Source organism: Micropterus dolomieu, linkage group LG17 (genome assembly GCF_021292245.1).
Source record: "Micropterus dolomieu isolate WLL.071019.BEF.003 ecotype Adirondacks linkage group LG17, ASM2129224v1, whole genome shotgun sequence".
NCBI lineage: Eukaryota > Metazoa > Chordata > Actinopteri > Centrarchiformes > Centrarchidae > Micropterus > Micropterus dolomieu.
Window position 1 is genome coordinate 22,532,463 of NC_060166.1, and position 19,219 is coordinate 22,551,681.

The following is a 19,219-nucleotide window of genomic DNA, read 5'->3' on the forward strand; positions in this document are numbered from 1 at the left end:
ATACAAATTGCATATGCAGTGCAAAGAAAGACTTTATTGAAACAATTCATTTAAAACACAACTCTTTTTCTAATTGCTTCATTTTCTCCTTATGGCAACGTTTTTACAACATCATGAAAACTCTTTCATAGAAAAAATATGTTTACAAACTCTACAATTACATAGCAAAAGGTATCAGTGGAAATGTTAAGGCACTTGATCACCAGAAAAGGCCACAAATAGAAATGTTTCACTCATTTGGTTCTTTCGTTAGCCGGACATACCAACAAACAATATGAGACTGAAATGAAGATGGATATAAGACAAACCAAAGTTATACTTGCAACCTATTGCTCTAAAGAGCACACAGACAAAATGAAATTTGGTCCCACAAGTTCAAGATATTCTCCTTGAATTACGCATGTAAATGGTACTGTAAGGGTTATAAGATGCATAAATTACAGCCATTTAACTGCTGACAGGAGCACAAAAAAACAGAAACCAAAAAGCAGAATTCTGGCATTGGGATACAACAGCAAATATGAGAATCAGAAACATCGTTTTACCAGAAGATGGCAGTATAGAGAATTAAAAAGGCTATACTGCAGTATTAAATTAACCCTAACATGGAAAAACACCATACTGAGGAGCCTGTTTCTATAAACTGAAACGTTACACCCTTCTTTTGACAGTATTTCCTTTGACTTTGGTTTACTTGACATTTTTAAACAGACTGTGAATGTGATTGGTGAGCATGAGGTCTTCCCCATGGGACACGATAGAGCAAAGCAGAGCTAAAACTGTCCTATAAGATAACAAAGATGTTTACCCAAAGATGTTTACCCATTCTCTCTGTAAAACCATGAAAACTTGGCAACAAAGTAGCATGACATATGGGATGAGCCTGGAAGGAACATCCAAAATCCAAGAGGTTAAATGTGTTTGAATACTTCTTGTTACTGAGGACCTGTGGTTTAGACGTGTGACTTTAAGAGCTTGTTGAATGCAAACAGGAAAGAAAACTGATGGTTATTTTTAACCAAAAAAAAAAAAGATACAAAAATAGTCCTCCATGATTTCACTTTGCAACCAAAATAAATAAAGCCAGCATTTGAGCATTTTATTTTTCAGCCAGCTTACATTGTTATAAACAGGTGTTTAGCTGGCTACAAACTGTTTTTCACAGGAATTAAAACAAAGATAAATCAAATTTTCCTTCACCAGAATGGAAGATAAGGTTTGTATGACTCCTCTGATCAGAGTGGGACTCTGCTGGTGTTTAAATGACCAGAAATGCACTGTCCAACTTTGTGCACGCTGTAGCTTGTTTGAGAGGTTATAGTTGTTGGCATCTGTCATCTGCAGCAATATTTTCTCCAAAAAAAAGGCACAAAAGTGGCAGCAAGTCACATTACAGCTGACAATGAGTTCTCATTTTCCCAGAAAAGGCTGAAAGTTAGTGGTTCCTCTTAGAACAACGTGCTGCATCTCACCTTCCTTAAAGGATTTGGTCTCACTTGGAACCTGAATTAATTTCTTGAACATCTGGATCTCACCCCTCCCCACCTGAGACAGCTTCACATATCATATAAACTGAGGTCCAGTGTTACTGTGTTTACTCTGAATAGCAGGGGTGGAGAAGAACTGGCTTTCTCTTTTCTCAACCATCCAGAACAAAATGCTAGGTTTCCTCGTCCCATAGACAGAGCAGCTTTTGGGGAACATAGTATGTGAAATGGTAGCCTTTGCTGCAGCTCTTTATGCCACATTTATAGTTAGAGCCTTTTCCCGTGGAGTCCCGGCTGCGGCAGTACTTCAGCAGACACGGGTACCACTCCAGACGTAGGCTGTATGTGCAGAGGCAGGGCTGCCACAAGTCTTTAGTAGAGTGACAGGCCTGAAAGCTGGGCGCTTCTGTTGTTTGGGGAAGGACCTCAAATATGGAGCCATCCACTCCTACAACACACACAGGATAGGGGCATTATTATGAGAGCTTGTGCTACTAAAAACAAAAGCAAGCTATCATAGCATTGTGTGAATCATTATCTTTCTGATTTCACTCAATTAAATACTATATTGAACTGGAGGGGGTGAACAAAGTGGCTAAAAGGGAGGGGAGATGGTGCAGTAAAAGGGGATCTTTGTTATGCAAAGGAGATGCTACTGTGATTCCCTCCACTGATAATGGTGCAGAGTGCTTGGGGAACCATGACCATCAACATTGTTTCCTCTATAACAGTGCTGTCAGTGGACAATAGTGCTGTCATATGGATTCTCTTCAGCCTGGATAATTTGGACTTTTTAAGTTACTACTACATTACAACAAAAATACTGGATCCAACTGCAGAAAAGACCTTTAAAAACAAATAGTTCATGGAAATAACGATATGTTCTAGGTAAGAATGAGACATAAAGAGGAGGGTAAACAGAGACAGCATGAACAGTAATTTCACTAAAAGGAAGTGGAAATAGGTGTTTAGGAGATATAAACTGGCAAGATAGAGAGTGCTGGGGAGATATAGTGTATGGAGACAATCAGGAGGTATGGGAGAGAAGAGATAGGAGACATTTTGCTCAAACCACCAACATAACTCAATGATTAACAAAGATAAGATGACCACTGACCTTTGTCCAGCCAGTGTTTGACATCGGCCTCCCTGGTGTAGACGGCCTCCCGGGCCTCACTGCACATGTTGTGGATGTGAGAGCTGAGTTGCCAGGCCCGACTTAGATTGACCGCTGCGCTCATCGTCAGCTGCTCCAGTCCTCTCCGCTCCTCTGCTAAGCGAATGGCCTGAGGATTTTTCTGAGAAGACAACACAGACGATCAGTGTTCACACCCTCAGATGCTCTGAGGAATATTTTTTCCTGGAGCTGGCAATGCTATGTAATACAGTGAAATGCAACATATAAATGCTGGCTGATGCCTTGATCTGCCATGTCATACCTGTCTGAGACGGGCCATGGACTCGCTGGGGATGATCTCATTGCGGCCGAGGCGGGAGATGAAACACAGGGCCTGGTACTGGTTCTGCCCTCTTTCCAGCTCGCCCAGGATCAGCGCTCGGAATATCTTCACTTCCTGCAAGGCACAAGGGATGAGAGATGACTGGCTGAACGGATAAACAGACAATTCCCAGAAGACATTGATGTGGCACATGAGGCGAGGTTATAATAACTTACTGTTTATATGTGTAGGCTCATACAGATTAGAACAAATATTCTTTCCATTTCGGTACTTAATGTACCACTTTTCCAGACACTCAAAGTAATTCAATATGTGGAGTTCAAACAAATGTCTGCTAAAAGTAAAGAGGGGTTTATTTTCACCACACCCATAGAGCTTCATCTGACACTTTGTTGATACTTTTTATTGTCTCTAGGCCTGTGCAGTGTTGCTCCAGTCATGCTCTGGTTATTTGAACTGTCAAATTAAAGCTTCGGGCCTGTTTCTTGACAAACATATCAGAGTTCCTCACATGCCGTAAAAGTCAGAAACATTTTAACATGCTGTTTTATGTGGAACTGTAAGAAGTAGGAAAATGGTGATAGTGGAGAATTTGCAAAAACACCAAACAACATGTTCCTGTTGGCAAGTGTGTGAGAGATCTGGCACCAAACCCAAGGCCATAAAGAGTTCTGTGAGAGGACATGCAAAGCATGATGGGAAGCTCCAGCAGTGTGGAAAGCAGAGCAGCAGACCTCTCTTCCTATTCATCAAACCCCCCACACCCCTTGGCTTCAGCATCAACACAGACACACAGTCTCAAACACCCCTCCTCCGCTTTTCACACAACCATCTGAAGCAAACAGGCTGCAATAGAGTAGCAGTTTCAAGGCTTTCATTCCCTGAGCAGGATGAACTCTGGGACAGATAAACAGTCCAGCGATAACCCCACTGAGTTCTCCTTAAGCTCTTTGGTCCCACTTCCTGTGTGCAAAGGAAAGCAATCCAACCTGCCTCACAGGAGGTTACGCTCTGTAATTCTTTTATAAGCCTACTTTGCATTGTCACTGGTTCCTTATTTTAAGAACCACTTTTGTCTGTGAGAAGAGTTTCTGGCAGGCGTACAATACAAGCATGGGCATTACGCAAGACAATCATGCGATACTATTTGACCTTTGGAAAGCAAATTACTGAGCAAACATTGATTAACAGGCTTTATGTGATATTGACCTCAGGTTTATCCCTCACACATCTGGGTGATCTGCTCAGTGTTGTATGAAAACAATGACTCATGGGACTGTAAAAATTTTAATTAAATACCTCATATGTTCCAATATTGTGATAATAACTCTGGTACTCTGGTGGTGGTGGTGGTGGGGGGGGGTTGTATTGTTTTTAACAAAAAGTAAAGTCTGAATTATTAAAGAGAATGTCAAAAGGAGGCATGAATATATCAAATTGAACAGAGTGAGATGCAAGGAAGAGGCAGTACAATGCCGACAGAGAGACGGGCAAGAGTGCCATTTCCCCTCAAGTGCAGGGAGACACAGAGGCCATGACTTCAGGACCTCCCATATTGCAGACACATGGCGCTACGAGGCAGAGAGAGAGAGAGAGAGCGAGCGAGCGAGAGACAGCCATGCAGATTTGCCCCAGGGCTCTCTGGGTAATTACAGAGGGTAGCTCCACCAACTCTGCTTCTCTGGAACTTACTCAATGGTAAAGTTTAGAGGCGGAGATCTCCTGCTCCTCTTGTGTCATTATGTGCCCAGATTAATCATTCTCTACTTCTGTTACTCCTACTTCCCTGCATTTGGATTTAGGCCAACAAGGGCAAGGGGAGAGCAAGAGTGCTTACTGTGGCAACAACATCTTCTAATGTAACTTTGTTTCAAGTTGACATTCTCTGTACACAATAGAAAATCTTAAGGAAAATAGTTTGATGTTATGGGAAATGCACTTATTTGCTTTCTGGCGGAGAGTTAGATGAGAAAATTGATTACAACTCTCATGTCTGTATGCTAACATGAAGCTACTTAACCAGCTGACCTGGCTCTGTCCGAAGTTAACAAAATCTGTCTACCAGCCCCTCTACAGCTCACCAGTTCAGATGTGATATCTTGTTTGTTCAATACTTAACAAACTTGTTTAAAAAAAAAAAAAAAAAAAAAAAAGTAAAAAGGGAGTCTGTGCTTTACTCTTTTCTTCACCAGGCGCAGTACCTTCCTGGGGTCCTGTCACTACTTACAAACTCTGAAATGATTCATTTAATCATACTGAATAAAAGACCCCATGAAGGTATTTCTCTCTGCAGCCAGTGGGCTAACTGTTAAGAGAAATTAAGTTTAAGCGTGGTGTTTAAATGGCAATAACAAACCAGTGTTGATATCTTAGCAGTTTCGGTGCTGCTGACAATATAATGGCTTCTAAAAGCAAAAAGAGTACTAACAATGACATCATCTCCACATCTCCATCCAGACAGAAGCTGTTGGATTCAGCTGTTTGTTTAGACAAGACTAGACTCCCTTCTGCCTGCCTGAAACCAGCACTGGCACATGCACACACTGAATAGTTTGTGCAGACACACTCAAAAGTATGATAAAAGAAAACACAGCAAAATAATGACACGTGGCGTGCTGTGATATGCTTAAAGGAGGTTTTACACCCGTTGTTCTGATGACAGACAGACAGTATCAAAACACCAAGAGAGAGTGAATGCCGAACCGACTGATCAAACAACAGCCACTTCTTTTAAAATCTGCCAAGTGGTTTGGTGGTGTTTTTTCTAAGTAAGGGAATTATGCAAACTGCTGATGGAGGAAGATACAGTTATGACTTTGACAGAAGATCAGACAAATATGACAGAAGCAGGTGTCAAGCTCCTGTGGGATAGCAATAGTTTCCTGTTGTGGCAGAACCTGCTTTATCTGTGCTATGGGTATAGATAACGATAGTCAATTGCTGCTCAAGCGTCCCAGATTACCAAACAGCAGACATAGTTAATGCTGGTGATACATCTGAATAGGAAAACACAGATTCAACTTTAGGACATCATAGAAAACCAAGAGTACTACTCCTTAAAGAAGTGAAGCCTATATCAGGAAAATGACTCACCCCCTACAAGTGCATTTTCACAGACCTACATAAAATTAAAGGTTTGCAGAGCAACATTTAGAGAAAATCACCAGGTACAGACATTAAAAATGTAAAAGAATGACATTTTCCCGTCTTGAAAAAGATGTGTAATAACATAATCAAAGGACAGAGTAGCCTTGAGTTTTTTCCCCAACCAGAGCTGTGTAAATGTCAGCACGGCTATAAATAATCCACACAAGTGCAGATTCCTAAGCATTGCTCCCTGACACCCAGGACTTTGTCCATTTGCAGACAAACGACCACTGGCCAACAGCCAAACACAAGTCTGTATTCATGCAACCTGACTAGTGGGTCATATGAAGACCTGTTTGATCGGTGGTTACCTTTGGTGGGCCAGGTTGCTTAAGAGGCGCACAAAAGCCTATTCAGATACTCAGAGGGTGTCGTTTACAGTGAACATTCTCCGTCACTGTAGTTGTAACCCAGCAAGCCAAATACATTCTCTTCACATACCTGCTTTACTGGCTGTGAAAATGAGAGCTGTGTGAAGCCCTATACTGAAAGAAAAATAAGCTTATTTACCATGAGGGTTCTGTAGCTAAGGGCAGTTTAAATGCCCTAGTGAAATGACTACTGCAAGACCATATTAACTGTGCCAACTCACACTTACATGCATGGATGGACATTCAAACACACACACAGAAATGCATGCACGCACACACAGTGTGTCAGTAGCTATCCACTGTGCTGGAGGTTCTTCCTGTTTTCCAATCCCCTCTAAGACCCTGTCTGTTGATAAGGCTGATGGCTGGCTGGGGAGGACTGTGGGTCAGCCACGCTCTGGTGAGTCATTTGGGATCACTCTGGGTCTGTGTGGGTATATGAGTTGGTTAGAACAGGAACCAAAAAAACTAACCAACAACTACAAATGTTTCTCTTTTAAAATAGCAAAGCTCACAGTTTCATCTTAATCCCATTGGCCTATATTTGTAGAAACATAAGTGAAATGCTTACTTTTTGGACCCCCACCTACCTAAATGGCTCCAACTGCCCCTTTAAAAACAACATATGGATTTACTATGTTTGGTGATGGGGAGGATATTTGCCTTGGCGCATGAGGGGAGCCCAGTCAAAAAGCACAGGTGTAGCCAGGGATTAAAGATCATCTTGGGAGACAGAGGGAGAGAGGGTGAGACGGACTCACACAGACAAAAGAAGCGGGAGAAAGCCGCTACGCTAAGAAATGCCTGAGTTGAAGCTAATTACATAGGCTCTGAAGGCAGGAATGTGGAGTCACATTTGGGGCTGGTCACACCTGGCTGTCCAAAGAGCAAACCAATTAGTAAACAATGGCAGTGAATGGACAATAAAAACACTGGAGGTCATGGCTGTTCTCCTGAGAACAATGGCAGGTAACTTACTTTTCCAACTGCTGAAGTGCTCAGAATTATAGCCACAAAAACACCACAGACATCCTCTAATCTAATCTTTAAAAAAAGTCTTCAAACCTGTGCAAAATATGTGCACGCCACAACGAGGGAACTATTCATTCACACAGAATCTGGATACAATTAACCCACCCAAACTGTTTATGGAGAGTCTGCATTCAGGAAATGAGCAAGAGACAAACAGTGGGTGCTAACAGGGAAGGAAATGAGGCAGATAGATAAGGCATAAACAATAGAGATGGCTACAGTCTCATTCAGCCTCTAACCGTTGTCCCACAGCTTTCATATCCTGTTGCAGAGGACATACAAACATCTATCTAATGGCAAGACATTTAAAAATAATGGTGTAATTTAAACTATATGGTCTTATATTCAAATATAACAACCTAAACTGAAAATGTAATTCTTACATTTAAATCGTCTTTGAATGCGTGTGACCTGTCATCTGAGTAAGACTTTGCTTTTATGAATCTATTTGGAAAATGTTACTTGCAAATGTTTCTCTCAGCTTGATTATAAAACGGTTATTTTCACCCCTTTCCTTTCTATTTAATTTCTATCTTATTTGACAAGAACAGGGGTGATGTAAGACCTTCCCAGGTGTGGACACTTATGGCTTCAGCACTAGAACTGACTGAACTCACAAGGTGTCACAAGGTTTACATAGTGAAGTAAAACAGAATGAATAAATTAGTTTGAAACTAACCAGGCTGAGCCAGCCAATAAGGACACAGCCATGAATTTGACAAAAGGACATTTCAGGACATTGTGTGAACAACAGAACAAAACAGAAGCTTTGGCAGAGTAAACCCTTTGTTAGCTTTTTTTCCTAGCCAACTGCAATCTTAAGTCCTCTGAGGTAGCTAGAAACGATCACAACTATGCACGGTGCAAGCCACAACTACTGTCTCCTTGTCCATCAAAGGCTGTTACACAGCGCCACGAAGTCCATGGTCCCTGATCATTTGGAAGAAATCTCTGGGATGACAGCGGTCTCTCTCTGCTGTGTCCTCTCTATTCTGTGGGAATGGGAAGTTTTTTCTTTATCAGCAGCCGTACAGACAAACATCTGGCCTGCTTGTGGGAGGACGATAAAGGATGAAGACATCAACAGGGGCCGAGGGGCCACGAGAGGCCAAAGGGGGACCATGTGGGGCCTTGAAGTACCACAAAAAGGCCACAGAGGAAGCTATTTTCCTGGGATTCAAAGTCAGCAGGGAACAAAGGGTGCCTTGGAGAAAGACTTAAGTGTATGGGCTCATCTTTGAAAAGGTCCACTGTTGGCACACATTGCAATGAAAGGTGCCGGGAGTACAAACAGAAACATAAAAAAAAAAAAAAAAGACCTACATCTGAAATAATCTCAGGTATTAAAAAATTATCTGTGCATTAGTTGTTTCCCTGCATAGTAACCTCACAGGACCTTAATGCACTCAAATTCCAAATAACAGATGACGAAACTGATGACTTTCTAGATAAGAGCAGTGCAGTTCCTCTGAATCACATATCTTGTTTAACTATGGAGCAACTGTGGACTTTCTCTCTCCCACATGAAAAGAAGCCATAGCATGAAAAAGGAAACTGAGCAGGAGTAGGGATCTCCTAAAGTACTGCGCAACATGAACAAAATGTTCGGGTTAAGGAAGAAAAACTTGTCTATTTCCAGTTGTGTTTCATTTTCACTCGAGTGACGAGTGTTGGTGACTCATCGTGACCTTTCACAAAAGTAAAAAAGAAAACTAATATGCCCTAGTAATCTGTCCTCACCTCAACAGTGTCTGACACAACAACAGTTTCCGGGAACAGGTGACACTTAACTGTAAAAAAAAAAGACAAAATAAGAGAGCAAGTTTGTGCAAGTGACAAAGTAGGATGGTGTTTCAGGGTTGAGTGAGAGGCCAGGTGTGGCAGCCAAAAAAATTAAAATAAGAAAGGCATGAAATGTGGTGCTTGCACTGCACAGATTTGTAACTGGTGTACAGTAAAAAACAACCAACAGTTGCTTCATTTGGCAAACACCGGCTTTTCCCACAAACAAAACAATGGATTGCAAGCAAGCTTCCCACGCAGGAGATAGTTTGCTTAATAGCTAGTAAAAGGCCACTGTCCAAATCCGTTACAACAATTTTAATGGGCGATACAGTGTGTGAAGGCTGTGAGCGAACTAGGAATGGGCATCTGCCAAAATGGATCACAGACACTGTACTGTAAATCCCAAAGGGAGGGCACACAGAAAGGCCAAACAACCTGCCTCCCCACGCCCCAACTCTTGTTCTGTTTTTGACATAGCACACGAGGGTGTGTGGAGAGTCTCCAATTCATTCTTACAGCAAGCTTACTGTTGGGCGTGTCCATAAAGCCTCTTTGCTTTGAAGACAATCAGAACAGAATGAATTGACCTGGTGGCAAAACTGCCCCTGGCTGAAACACAATCCGGTTTATAAGGCTGAAATTAAAATCTACTAAAACGGCTGACACAACTACTTCTCACTACGGCGCCATTGTTTACAAAATCCAGACCATTTAACATGATAGTGTCAGATAGTGAGTGTGAAGTGGGCTCAATCAGCACAGCAAGGGGTCAGTCGTGCCACGTCTACACTGATGTGGATGCATTTGAAACTTTCCTGCACATTTATATTATGGATGGCAATAATGAAGCTTTTTGAAATCTTCAAGATGCTTTAGCATTCCCAAAAGACAGTGTTTAAGCCACTATTTCTGTGTGGACAGCTGAATGTTAGTGATCTGGAAACACTGGTGTGGGTGGAAAGCTTTCCAAATTCAAACAGCCTTTTCAAATTATTCTGCATTAGCATGGCCAAATGTTGACTGGTATCTTTTTATTTAAATCAGTCAAAACAAACCTCTCCAAGGTGCATGTAACTATAGATGCACAAGGATGCACACCATTGCATCCCAGAAATTAAATGTTCTTCAAGTGTTAACTCAGCCGAGAGGCCTGTGAAAAAGTCACTCGCATTCCTGCATTGATCAAACCCACTGGTTGGACATGAAAGCAAGACACACAGAATACAAACTGATTAGCTTCTCTGACAAAGTTTTCTACATCTTTCTACATCTCTGAAATATGTGAGACATTTCCCTTGGATTAAACTCGCAAGACATGGTTTATGTTCAGCTCAAGGTCTTAGACTGTGTTAGACCATAAATTGTGGCAGTGGTTGTTGAAAGGGGGGGGGGGGGGGGGGGGGGGGGAGCACTGTATTGAATGTGCAACTGAAAAATGATTTAAGAGGAATTGTCATTTCAAGGCAACAACAGCGCATCAGATTTGACTCGTGTTGCAAAATGATGCATCGACACTGGGCATGTCATCAGGATATTACTGAACTGCAGACAGATTGCTGCAATTTCACATCATTTAGAGTACATTACGCTGTAAATACTTCACCATGATACAAGATATGAATAAAATATGGAGATTGCTGACAAAACGTTCCTCTACAAAACTGAGAAAAGTTTGGAGGAAATTAAGAAACTTACAAATGTAATTGCTGAATAAGCAGTGACTGATCGACTCCCTCCCATGATGCCCGTCTTTCACAAAAAATATTACCTCACAGTTCTTCAGTGGTTTTAACAGACAATGTTATATGCATGTTGAGATTTACTCAGCATGACAGAGGTGTCACAAGCAAGCTAAACCACATCACCTTTTCCATATGGCTACATGCCTTCGGAACAAACTGAAATCACAGTTCTTCTCACAGTGATTCATGGCTTGGATCGGGCTGACTAAACTTCCTTCTCACATCCAGCAGACCTCTCTGCCAGTGTCTAATGGCTATAACATTTACCATCTCATCTTTGCCACATATTCACAAAGCAGTAAAGAGCAAGATGGCTGCTGTCTGATGATTATTTATAGTGTTTTTCACAGCAGAGATCTGAGTATTCTTTTAAACACTGACTTCAATCACAGATGAATCACACATAACAGCAAACAATATCAGATTAAATGAGAAATGCCTGTTTGACCAATTACATTCACTCAATGATGAGTAACAGGAATAATCCTTCCAATCAGTCATTCAACCTGTACAGTACCCATCCACGTTTGGCTGTGTTGTTCATTATAATCTTAACCTCCAGTGTTTAATATCCCTGTTAAAACACTCTTCTCCCCCACATGCATTCATCTGGACTGTATATTCATGGCAGCTGGAAGTGACAGCTTATCCAACTTTCCATAAATCTTGGAGATACTGCTCAAGAGCTGAATGAGAACCACATGCAGGAGAAATGAGAGGAGAGAGCAGAAAGAAGTGAGCAAGAGCCAGAGGGACACAGACACAGAAGGGGGGGGGGGGGGGGGGGGGGGGGGGGGGGCAAGGAAGCTGACCTACAACTGGAGCAGATAAATCAGGCAGCGGAAAAGTAAAGTGATCTAAGAGGTTCTATAGGCTTTATTCAAATAAACAAAACCATATGTGCGTGCATGAAGGGATGCAGCAACGCGGGGCGCCTGCACAATCAAGCAAAGCCTCCAACTGCTCACAGATCAGTTTATGTCTCTGTATCTTGCTGTGTCACCAATGATTGGGGGTGACGGCCTCTTCTCTTTCAACTCTAAATTAGCTGTTTTGGTTAGTGAACCAGATGTGCAGATCAAAAAGGTCAGACATGCCCACTTAATCCTGGTAAATCTCCCCCTTCACATCTCGCCAGCCTGTCAGTTTCTGTGTGACAGCAACCATCACAGACACATGCCTTTGCTCTGTGCGCCTCTGTGAGCCCCCACCCCACCCCCATTACGTACAGCAGTTGTAGTTTTTTTTTATTCCAGGACTGACATTTATGTGTCTCTGAATGGTCATTGTCAAAAGTGAAACAGTGTCATCTTTCCAAAAATCACAGAAGTAGCGCTGGTCAGGGAGGGATACCTGATCTGCTCGTCTACTTTTAGAAGAATGCTAAATACGGCGGCTGATGGATCAGCTCTGGACTGGACCCATGAGCAGCAGGGGCTTTAAGGCCATTGGGGTTTGCGGACGTCCAAGTCTAAGGAGCAGCCGCTGTCTTGACCTCACACTGAGACAGAAAAAAATTAATGAAAGTACATTTTCTATGTTAGAGTGTCTACTCCAGGAGGAGGTAGACTTCTGGGATGTTTTCCTTTAATCTTCTGATTTGTGAGCCTGCATCCTTGCCTAGAGGCTACCATTCAGCTTGACCCAGGAGGCCATTGTGGTTACATGATTACAGCAGTGATGGGATAATAGATATGGGACTGATCTCATGAGCTCAGTCAAAAAAAATAAAATGTATCAAGGAAAAGGACATGTATTGCAATTAATCACACCTTGTTTTGAAGCTGTAGACCTCACTCCTATTGGAAAATAACTTTGATTTGTTCGAGTTTCTGGTCATGTGAAGCATACTCAGACCCCGGTTTAGTCGGATGTTGTCTTGGGAGCTTCAATTAGGTGAAATTTTTGTATGATTTAAATTAAATCAGTGGTTCCCAAAATGAAGGCTGAGGGCCAGAAATATTCCCTGAGAGGCCCCAAAGTAAAACAAGGAATAAAGTGATCTTGGATTTAGCCTAAACTTAAGGATGGCCAAGAATGTCTTTTAACCTTGAATTTACTGTGTCTGCTTACAGGACTCTGTTCAATTATTAGCCACACTGTTTAAGAACCAATTGGCCCCAGCCAAGACGTGGACTCAGTTGCAACAAGTTCTGGTTCAGGCTAAATTTACAGGTATACACTAGGCTAATCTGAGACTTTCTAACAGCATCTTCCAAATCTAATACCATCATGGTGTCTGAACAAGGGGCGAGAAACGTCCCATCAAGGCACAACAACGTTTAGAGGTAACCGAACAGGACCACCTCTCACCTGTTTGAAGTCCGCCACAAAAGTAATGAGTGCCCCGTCTCCCTGCTTGAATTCGAGCGAGATCGCGTCTCTCTCACTGTCCGCCTCCAACACCTCCTCGGTCACCAGTCCGTCAGAGAGCCGGACCCGGACCCGTAGCTCTGAGCAGAGTCCCACAGCGACGACCAGCACCAGGGCGCATAGACGGGTCAGTATCCGAACCGAAGCCGCAGAGGCGCAACTCGCAAACATCCCCAAAGACGCAAAACCGAACCCGACAGATGAAAAAACCGAGGCGAAATACAAAGATCTGCGTTCATATCCCCTGACTGTTTTTCTGGATTCTTCGTAAAGTCTTTTCCTTCATATTCAAAGCGGAGTTGCAATTTGCAGGTCGCAGTTCCATATGGTCCCCTGTGTGCCAGTACTTTCCAGAATTAGGCTCCAAGCACGGCCATGGAAATCACACGGCAATCCCACTTACTAAAATCTCTGCTTCTCACAACTGAAAGTCTCTCGCTCCGGCGTTGGTGATAGGATCATGCGCATTTCAGTTTTCCCCGCACTACAGCCAATAGTCCGTATAATCTGACGCTGCTTCTCATTCTGCTTTGTGTTGATATTCCCGACCTCTCTCTCTCTCTCTCTCTCTCTCTCTCTCTCTCTATTTCTCTCTATGCAGTTCATGAAGTCCCATCACTTCCTATCTGTCGGTATCCCACTGTGTTCGCCCGGCCTCCAAACTTTCTGCTGTGTGCGAGAGAGTGAGTGCCCTGATGGTAGTAAACTCTTAAAGCCATACCACACTCTGAAAACTCTGCCCATCCCCCTAAAGGCCTCATGTGATCGTCCTGCACTCCAGCAAGAAGGCTGAACTAATAATACCCCCACAACAATTACAACAAAGGTGTTGTTAGGATTTGTAAATCATAGCGTTGTGGATGTTGCTCTAGCCATGTAGGGATGAATAAAAGGCTGGGCAAACTATAACCCGCAGTTGCTGGTGACCAAGAAACAAACAATAACTATAGTAGAAAAAAAACGTGTAGGCCTATCTTTTGGAAAACGAAAATATGATACATGCAATCAAGCTATGTCACAGGTTTGTTGGACTGTTCCTGCTTTTGCATATCATACATTATTGTGGCTTATTTGCATCACAGGCACAGATGTGTGAAACTGAGAATATTACTGTGAAAATCAGCAGGTACAGTCTGCTGCCTCCAGCCTGATGAGGAAAACAAATGTACAAAACAATGTAGGATGTTCTATTAATCTGCTTTGTTTGTTTTTTTGTAACTCCTACAAGCTAATAACCAGTTTCAAATACAAACATTGTATGAAAATAAAGACAAGAATTTGCCCCTTGGGAAATTACTTTTCTTTGGTTTTTCAGTTGTTTATCTAATGTAGCTATCTAATCTTTCTGACACACACTTTTTAATAATATACTCTACTGCGATACCTTCTGAAATAAATCTATGAGGTAATTATTACCTTTGATGGCAACATTTGGCTGATTCACAGGTTCGGGCAGAAGGAAAAAAAAACAGTAACTCCTTTATTCACCTGATGTATGTCATTTAATTTTATAATATCCTGAAGGGCATGACAAGCCTGAGGTGTGGGATGCCAAACAGAGAAGAGCTGCCTATCTGAAGGAAGATCTCACAGCCACATTAAATGGTAGATTACAACTGTGTGTGTGTGTGTGTGTTGTAAAAAAGGAGGGTTACATGCCTGCACTAAACCACCTGAGCAGTTGTATCTCTATCGCACTGCATTCTGGGTGGGCTCGAGCCCCCAGGCTGGTGACCCCCAAATGTGGCAGGACTTGAGTGCTGCTGACACCAAGAGGTGATCGCTCCAGTGAAGGGGAAAACAAACAGAGAGGCTGTAAAGCAAAGCAAACATTGTTAGCTGGGCCTGGCAAACCAAACTGGGCCCCCGGACCCTGATAGACTCAGAGGTCAGGCAAACACACCCCTTTGTGATGGAGGTTAGTCCTCAAGCATTCTCAGGCTGCATCTTAGAGCATTGAAATAGCTGCAGGCTAAAGTTTGGGCCAAGAAAAGGTGATGGGATGTGATTCTCCAAAGTCAACATTTTAATACCTTCTGCACTGTCAGCAAACATGTCATTCTAACACCACGGTCCTTTCTTATAATAAGGGAGCCATACCAATTTTGGAGCTTCATTCTAATTTGTGTGCTTGCTTATTGCGCTTGCTTCAATCTGAATATTTCCGTGCTGCATCCACACACGCACACACAGTGGTCCAAAGAGCAGTAGCTCTGTGAGGTTGTTTGCCTGCAGTGACTCAGGCAGATAACATAAGACAGACACAAACTACAGTGTACAGAGGGTGTTCATGATTAACTAGCAATTGCGTTGTCCTGCAGTCATTACTGACACAATGAGCAGTTCATGGTTAACCACATCAGTGCCTTCCCTCTCTCATAAAATAGAATTTGAACTTCATCATATTCCTCTCACAGTTTGCTTGATTTCCTTGTGTGTTGTATTCATTCCAGTGTTGCAATGCTCAAATTTACTGGAATATTCTCTTGATTGTTCCAGCTGAAACAATGAGAAGCTGTTTGCATTCCTAAAGACCAAACCTGTGAAAGAGATGGCGCAGTCTTGTCTGGTCAGTCTCCTGTAGACTCTGTGTTTGCTTTTTCAGTCTGACAGTTTCCTTATCGGAACACCATGTAATTTTGACATCCTCCAAGAGCTGTGAAATAACGAAACCAATTTACACCTCGCCCTTCGTTACCCAATAAAAGAGCAATTATCTTAAAGTTTACAGTAGATAAAGAGTTATGTGTCTTTAATGTCCATTTTACATTTGAGCAATATTCATTTAGATTTTCAATAATTGTGTCTCCATCACTGTAAGACATTAGGCTGCTTAAAAATCCTAAATTCATCAAAGTAACTACAGTAAAGAATTCCATCCAATTATGTAATATTCAAGGCTAAACCACACAGAATTAGAAAGTTAATTAGAATATTCATTAAAAAACAACGTTGGATAAAATCTTTTGCTTCTTGACTGCTGCAAATACACAAACACGCACGCGCACACACACACACACACACACACACACAAACACACACACACGTGCACTACAACTTTTACTGTTAGAAATCTGAAGAATTTCCACCCTTTGATGAGGGACAATTGTGCTTATTTGTGATGTATTCTGCTTTGACTACAGTCAGAGTGCTAATGCTGCATTCCAGTTGTGTGTGTGTGTGTGTGTGTGTGTGTGCGTGTGTGTGTTTATGTACTGTATGTGCATGTGCACAAAGTTAGCTTAAAACAGTTGTGTTTTGCTATGGGGGATTTGTGCCACCCAGATGGAGCTTTTCACTAAAACAGCAATTTCTGCGAGTGAACCGAACAAAAAGCTTGATTCTCCTACATCTCATCAGGTTTGTCGTATTTTCAATGAGTGCAATAGCGTGGATTAAGACCATATTCCCCAGCTGGAACACATTGCTTTCATAGTAGGGAGTGAAAACTCCAGATACAGAAAGACAATATTTGCATTGTGGGCTGATCGCGATCACATGCAGCCAAGCGGTAATACCCTTAATACTCCCTGAAAAGGCTTAATATTTTCCTCCATAATGGTTTGCTTGAACAAAGTATTCAGAGTTAATCAGAAAGCCCCCAAAACTAACAAGCAGATGATGTTTCACCTCTGCAGCACAGCAGAATGAGGACAGCCAGTGGGGGAGAGCCAAGCTCTGTGGTTGATCTAATTGATCCCTCCTCCAGACAGATGCCAGAAGTGTTTGTGTGTGTGTGTGTGTGTGCGCGCTCTCTGAGAATGTGTACATTATTTACATAAGGATTTCAGGGGTTGAAATCAAGCTGCTTTCCAGTCCTCTGATGATATTTTCATATCTTTGCTCCCCTTCTTTTCTTTCCTCTAACTGCTTTGCCTGCAGTGTGCTGGGGCAGCACCACAACTCTGTGAGCTCCCTGCCGTAGGCTGACTGACGAGACATCCCCTTACACATGTGGGAATCTGGGGCCAGAGTAAACGTTTTGGAGCACAGGCTCGCGTGCAGGAGAGTGGGGAAAAGTTGGATGATGGTGGGGAGACAACAAACTAGAGGCGAAGCAAGATAGGTTTTATATATTAAATAGCACATTCCATAGCCAACAAATATCTTAATTTGCTTTACATTAAGCTTAAGAAGAATGCAAAGAGATAATAAAGTAAAAATAGTAATAATGAGCATAAAAGCATACAGGAAGACTTACACATTATATTGCCACTTCATACTTCCACTTCTACTAAATACTGCACTTTTTACCCCACCACATTTATTTGACAGGTTTAATTACTAGTTACTATACAGAGTAAGTAAGTATTTTGCATGTAAAATATATATAAATAAATATGACCCACTGTCATAGATTAAACTTCCCAACAGTACTATGCATAAAATACCTAAAATAAATAGGTATAAATACCTCCACCAACTAAATACTACTTACACATGCATCAATGTAAATAATCCAGTAATATCTATAATACCATTTTTCTGCATGTTCTGGAGTGCTTTTACTTTTTAAGTGCAATTTGCTAATAATACTAACAGACTTTTACTTACATTAATTTAAGTGTAATTTTCAATGCAAGACTTTTGTTTGTAATGGTACAGTATATTTACAATGTCACTTATACTTAAGCAAAGGACCTGAATACTTCCTCCACCACTGGAGACTGGGCACAGGACAGGTCCTATATCAGCATTTAGGAATCAAAAAACTAAAGGACTTTGAATTGACCCTTGGTACTGTAAGAGTAAAATAGAAGAGAAAAGAAGAGTTTACCAGAAAGTTCATTTGTTTTATTGTTTGATGATCTTAGATGTTACATAATCTCAAGGACACAAATGTTTGGATGCTGGTTTAATGACTCTACATTATTTAGTGTTACTCACTGCGCCAGTGGCATCCAGATGTTCCCATGTCATCACTAGCAGGGGCACAGTTCAAAGGAAAAACATGGTAAAATAACAGAGCAGGGATCATTTAACCCTATGCTTCTCCAACAAAAGCATCACACCCATCACAGATTACTCCCCATCCCACACAATTGCTTATATTACAAAAGAATTCCATGGAAATTCCCATAAAGTTAATGATAGAGAGAGAAGGTTGGGGGGGTTGGTGAAAGAAAGAGGAAATACGAAAGGGGGAAAAAGGTTCTTTTGAATTGTAAAAATAAATAAACATGTTTGGGCTTATAGCTCGGAGCCTTACACCCCACAGTGAAAATCTTTCCTGGCAGAGTCCCTGCAGGAGATGAAAGACAATCCCACTTTAAACACATGCGTAGGAACGTATCATTTATCTTTCCCCATTATGGGAGGTCAAAGCTGTTATGATCTAATAGCTGAGGTGGAGCTACCTCTCTCTTTCGTTCTAGAAAATTCAATAATAAACAAATACTTTTAGCCACTACCATATGCACTCATGATAATTATAGAACACAAAAGGCCTGTTTCACGCTGCCTGTGTGTACACATCTGGCAAATCTAATGTGCTTTTTACAAACACGAATACATCCATCTTTAAGATGCTGTCAGGATATTGTTGGTGGGAAAATAAATGTGGAGCTTGAAGGTAGATGATACTTGGCCAAGAATCTTCAGCAACTTCTTCAGATGCCGTTGATTAAAGTCCTGCCTGAGGAGGCACATGACTCAGAAAACATCTGTTAGGATACAGGGAAGATCTTGGTATTTAATTAATCAAACTCTAGGCCAGCTGGGGTTCAAGTAGAAATGACTGGTAATTCTCTGTGGGGGGCGTTAATAAGATTGCTGAGAGTCGTTTAGAGGTGAACCACTAAACATGGTTTCCTTAGCAATTA

The 19,219-nt window shown here is 41.8% G+C and overlaps 1 protein-coding gene across 1 annotated transcript; it reads right to left on the reverse strand.

The window, feature by feature from the left end:
- Positions 1-14: 14 nt before the first annotated feature.
- On the reverse strand, positions 15-14,018 carry oafa (OAF homolog a (Drosophila)). The gene is made up of 4 exons (XM_046074104.1): positions 13,338-14,018; positions 2,927-3,061; positions 2,605-2,785; positions 15-1,935 (listed from the first exon to the last, which is right to left on the reverse strand). Exons 1-4 carry the CDS (start codon positions 13,566-13,568, stop codon positions 1,661-1,663), a joined length of 822 nt encoding a protein of 273 aa, XP_045930060.1. The 5' UTR covers positions 13,569-14,018; the 3' UTR covers positions 15-1,660.
- Between the last annotated feature and the right edge of the window lie 5,201 nt (positions 14,019-19,219).